We start from the raw sequence: 5,527 nt of genomic DNA, 5'->3' as shown, positions 1-5,527 counted from the left end.
AATGTGGAGCTACCACCTCGCAGGTTGGCTGCATTCTTATGCAAATCGCTTTTGGGGTTGCCAACAAAGGAGATCTCATGATCATAGTCCACATTTTGTTGGCCGATTGTTAGCCGCTTATTGTTTGGCCAGTTTATGGAACGCCAATTTACGACTGCTAAGAAGGAAACGTGTCGAATGACACAAAGTGCTACCAAACATTAAGGTAGCAAAGGGAAAACCATTAAATCCGCATCTGAGAACATGTTAATTTCTCAATTGTTTACTTTGGCCATTTATCCAGTGGCCACTCCCCTCAATTAGTTTTCACTTTTATGCAGAGTGCAGCGAACATAATTGCAACAACTTATGGAAACACACAACAAACATGCTGCAAAACAAACTCAAATGCAACCAAATAAAATCACCAAGCCATTCAAATTGATTACAAAACCAAGACATGCGAACACACTCTGAGCCTCGGAGGATGAATCCTGTCCAGGTCTTCTGATAAACATGACTTGGCGAAAAGTTTTGTTCAGTTTGTTTGGACTGATGCTTGTTTTTATTGTTTAGCTCGTTATCAAGTCAAAATAATCAGCAGTCGACTGTGGATCTGCGGCACTAACAATTGTCATTGTTAAAGGCGAGTCAAGCTCACAGAAGCCAGCCAAGTTCAAGTCCACATGGCAAATGTGCCCCATCATGTCGGGCCATCCAGGTGCCATCCAGCTTCCACGGGTCCCCCTTAAAAAGTGAAGCTCCTCATCATCGCCACCGAAACAGGAACAAAATCAGAATCTCCCGAGGCAAAAGCTCCACCAGACGCTACGAACAATGCAACATGATTCGCGAATTATAAACACCGCGCGCTGATGCAAAGCAAACGGGAATGGGAACTACGAATAAAGGATACCCTAGATAGGATCGAACTAAAAATTACTCCAGGAAGTATACACTTCTAGGTTTAACTTCTTAGGAATCGTAATGGGAATACTCATAGTTTATGACCCTTAGTACAACTATCGTACAAATTGTTGGTAGTTTATAGGAAATGTTTCATATTACTAATACTTAATAGCGAATGCCATATACCCTCTTGGATAGCGTATCTCAACCATCATTTTCGTATATTTCTGGAGCAATATAATCGCTGGTTGTCTGAAAATTAAGCAGCCGGCGCAGACAGACGACTACGGAGTTTCGCTGAAAGTCCCGTCCCGGTAATTGTGGCAAGTGGTGCGCCTCTTGTGGCTGCCGTTGCAGCTACTGCTTTCCACTTCACCATGGCAGCAGCAAACTGCAAACTGCAAACAGCAACTGCAACTGCAACTGCAAACTGCTAGCCGCAGCTAACAACGGCTCTACACAGAAGCCAAAACGTGTCGTCCTTTTGAGCCACTTGAAGTGCTGCCCCTTCAGCTGAAGAGTGTGTCTTGATGTTGCTGCTGCTGCTGGTGTTGCAGTTGCGCTGCTGCAGCAGTTGTTGTCATCATCGTGGTACGTGTTGCAAAAGCAACAGCAGCCGCAGCGGCAACAACAGCCTCGTTTTTAATTAAACAATGTAAGCCAGCAGAAGGCGAAGAAGAAGTTAAAAAAAAAGTATAATACAAAAAGCCAGCCAAGTTCAAGTTGGCTTGTGTGTGAGTTATGAGTTGCGCAATCACGACTTCTTGTCTCTGCCCAAAAAACGCAGTCTTCCTCTTTTCGTACTGGCTGATTAAGTTTTAGAACAAATGAATTAAAAAACGTGCACTTACCTTTTTTTCTGGCAGCGGCAACGGCTACCGATCGTGTTGGCTTGTCACTACGGAGGTGTGAAGTAATTTGGCCAAAAGGGCTTACCTGATTTAGCAGTGGCAGCTGTATTTCAGCCGCCGCCTGATCCTTTTGTACCAGCCCGGTTTTTATGGCTATAGGAATTTCAGGCAGATGGATGCTTGGAAAGTTCACAACTTTTTGATTTTTATTTACCTGCAAATAAAGAGAAGGAGATATGTGAGCTCCAACGATCTCTGTGTAAAGATAAAATATTGTAATTCATTTAAATGAACAAATCAGGCAGAGATCGAGGCTAAAAAGAACTGTCCACTTGGGAGCCAGGAAAAGTCAAAAGCCAACAGCCTCCACGGTAGATTGTTGTGATGTGATTACGTCAAAATTATTAAAACAGTCTCGAGTCCCTCATACTCAGTATGTCATGTTTCCCAATTCGTCTGCTGCCTTGATCGACACTGATCTCAGATAAGACAGTCGAACAGAGACCAACCAAAAAAATGTATATTATAGCCGAAAAACCGAACACCAGAGACAAGTGCATTTGCATCAGAGATATATATTCCCCAACCCGTTTTCCAAATCTCGTGTGAAGCAACGTTTTCCCAAAAGAAGAAAACCGAGTCGCTGAGAATTCATAAACATGGGATTTTGGGGTGTAGCCAACAAAGTTGTTGAAAAATATGAACAAATGAAAATATTTTCACCAACCGGGCCAAAACAGAAATGTGCATTATATCTACATTAAGTTGGCTCCCCGCTCAAGATTGTCAGCATTGTCTGTTAGCCAGTTTTATGCTTTGACAGGCCATAGACGCACACAAGGCTGACAACAATGCCATTAGTCCCCTGGACAAAAGCCAACCCAACGACAATTGACAACAGAGGGTATCCAAGAATTATCAATGGGAAACGCAGGGCAAACTGTACAAGTTTTTACGGGAAACGGTGTGAGCCTTCTTCAACACTCACAAAAATTGTCTAATAATAGTATTTAAGTCTATATTAGCAAGATTTTACTAGATTTTTAAGGAAATCAAACTAAGAATGTTGTTCCTCAAACCATTTTTATATTTTACTTTCCTATATATGATTTATCTATTTGATTATATGTTCAATATATTATTGACAAAGGTTTGCGAAGATATATGCATGTGATCTTATATATTCCTTGGATATACTTCAGTGAAAAGGATTCGCTTTCGATGGCCACAACAGTTTTCATCAGCTACGTTTCCCCTTAAATATAAAGATAATATCTTTTAAAAATGTAGTTTTTCGGATAATGAAATGTGTAGTATCTTTTTCAGTGCATTCTGCCTCGTTCTGCTTCCAATTGTGATTCCTCTAATCGCTTGCTAAGCTGCCAGACAAAAACACATGGCTTTGATTATTAGATCGTTGAAGCTCACACAGAATCCATTCCATTCTATTCTCTTCCATTCGGTGGGACTGTTCTTCGCTTACGATTCTTCTGCGAGAGTTGTTAGCATTTCCTAGAAGCCCAGCCAGGCAAAGCCAAATGCTGACCACGTTTTTTCCAACGCATCCGGCCAAGATTCTGGACTGGAACAGGGCAGCTAGAGGAGTTGGCTGGGAACACGTCTGGGTTCGTGTAATATGCAAACTAGTGAGTCTCTCTAGCGATAACTGTACAGATAGGGGTTTTTCTGCAACAACACAGGCTTACAAATTGCAGGCAGTATACGACGGCGCGATTTATGAGGAGCGGCAAATCACGGCGCGATCCTACAGATCAGGTAACTACAGGTAACTACTGCTGAAAGCTGGCACAGCTGTTGCCAAAGGATTAGCCTGCAGAAGAGATAAGGACACTGGGTAATCCTCCCCCACTACTACCTGACTCACTCCCCTAAATACACTACCTAAATTTGCATAAAAACTTAGGTTCATCAAACCAAGAGCACATTCAACCAACAGAAGCCTTCGAGGAAGCAACACATAGTCATCACCTTTGACAGACAATACTTATAATGTCGCAAATGCACAATACCGCATTCTACAAGGACGCTCTGGTTGTCCAGCAAAATACCTGCCCAGCGATGGAGGAAGTTGAACCGAACTACATCGACAACCTGCACATCATATTCTTCGAGCAGATTTTCGAAGAGATCGACAATCTGATCGATCAGGTTCGCATGGCTAGGGCCTATCCACAGTTCATGCCCCAGATCCTCAAGTTCTGGCAGAGGCGACTGCACCTGATCATCGGTCCAAATACGCCATTCCTTGGACTCCTGGACATCGATGACTATGTCTTCTTCATGGAACACATGGCTGATAGCTTCACGGATCTGCACGTTCACGACGGCGTTGGTTCCTTTGCTGAATTCTACGACTATATCACACACTTGTGTGATATCAATATCACCAAGTTTCCCAAGGTGGACACTTGCATATTGGCGGGCAATCCCAACACAGTGGTCGATGAGGACATCCGGGACTTGACGGTGATGTTGCCCAATCTCAAGCGCCTAATGACCTGCATGAATCTATCTGGCTTATATATGCGTGGCTTCAAGAAGTTGGAGGAGCTGGTCTTCAACTCCTTGTACCACTCGGTGCCATTGGATAGTCGCTGGATTCAGGATATCTGCCTGACAATGACCAATTTGAGGGTCCTCGACATCACCGATCAGTTCGACAGTTGCGTAAGACTCACAGACATCAAATTGCCCAATCTGGAAGTGCTGAAAATCAACTTGAGCACCGTGGAATGCATGCTATCGGAGGTTCTGCAGTTGCCCAAGTTGCAGAAACTATCCGTGCGATTCGATGATTCGCGGCAATTGAACGCAGATCAGGAGACCATCTTCCAGCAGATTGTGGTGGCCAAAAGCGAAAGGATCTCCAGAATTGCCCTGAACAACGAAGTGGTTCAATTGCCAGCTCGCTGGCAGCAAAGTCTGCTCCTCGAACTGCCCAAGCTGAGGAAGGTGATCTGCGAGAATTGGTGCCACAATGACTTCTTCCTGGATCGCCAGCACATGCCCTGCCAACAAATGGAGGTGCTCAGCTTCAGTGGCTGGGAGATCGTGCGGGAGACTCAGCTCCTGGAACTGGTCGCCGAGTGCGTCAATCTGGAGCACTTGGCTCTGAACGGCTACCACAGCAACTGGGAGAAACTCACTAAGCTCGTGAACATTCGCAAACAGGAGAGGAATCCCAGGCCATTGCAGGTGTTCAGCGACATGATGTGGGGCAACTTCACACCCGAGGAGTATTATCACTGGCAGAGCAACAAATATGTTCAGGTCACCTGTGACAGCAGCGAATACGAATACCAGGAGGATGGTTTTGAGTTTGACTTTGAGTGAATAACAGCTCAATAATTTTACCAATTGTATATATATATATTTTTTATGAATTTTGTAATATTTTGTACTTTGTATTGTAAATAAATAAGACGCACTGGCTAAATCAAAAGCAACGCACATTTTCATTCTCAAACACTCCCCGATTGCAGGCAATTTTCCAAGAGGTCTCCTCCAAACGGCAAACATTTATTTATTTCGCATTGCAGCGCTTTAGGGTCTGGCAAATGGGAAAATCAACACACTTTATGGCCAGCCAAAAGATTTAACTGTGCTCTGGGCCCCAAGTTGCCGCCGTCATGGCTTCTTGGACTCTCCTCACATGTGGCATGACCTCCACTCACATGGCCAGTTAATTTCGCGAGGCATAAATTATTTGATTTGATTGAGTCGGAAAATGAGTTCGCAAAGTGCCCAAAGCTCTTTGCCGACTGTCC

At 44.0% G+C, this 5,527-nt stretch overlaps 1 protein-coding gene across 1 annotated transcript; it reads left to right on the top strand.

The window, feature by feature from the left end:
* The first annotated feature begins 3,653 nt into the window (after positions 1-3,653).
* LOC6727624 lies at positions 3,654-5,162 on the top strand. Its single transcript, XM_016175516.3, has one exon. The coding sequence runs from the start codon at positions 3,750-3,752 to the stop codon at positions 5,091-5,093; it is 1,344 nt and encodes a 447-aa protein (XP_016034215.1). The 5' UTR covers positions 3,654-3,749; the 3' UTR covers positions 5,094-5,162.
* The last annotated feature ends 365 nt before the right edge of the window (positions 5,163-5,527 follow it).

Source organism: Drosophila simulans, chromosome 3R, assembly GCF_016746395.2.
Source record: "Drosophila simulans strain w501 chromosome 3R, Prin_Dsim_3.1, whole genome shotgun sequence".
Taxonomy (NCBI): domain Eukaryota; kingdom Metazoa; phylum Arthropoda; class Insecta; order Diptera; family Drosophilidae; genus Drosophila; species Drosophila simulans.
The sequence above is the reverse complement of the archived record's forward strand: the minus strand, read 5'-3'. Positions and strand labels throughout refer to the sequence as shown.

Excerpts from the sequence above, each read along its gene's own strand:
- LOC6727624 (XM_016175516.3), top strand. The coding sequence starts at position 3,750 with ATGTCGCAAATGCACAATACCGCATTCTACAAGGACGCTCTGGTTGTC.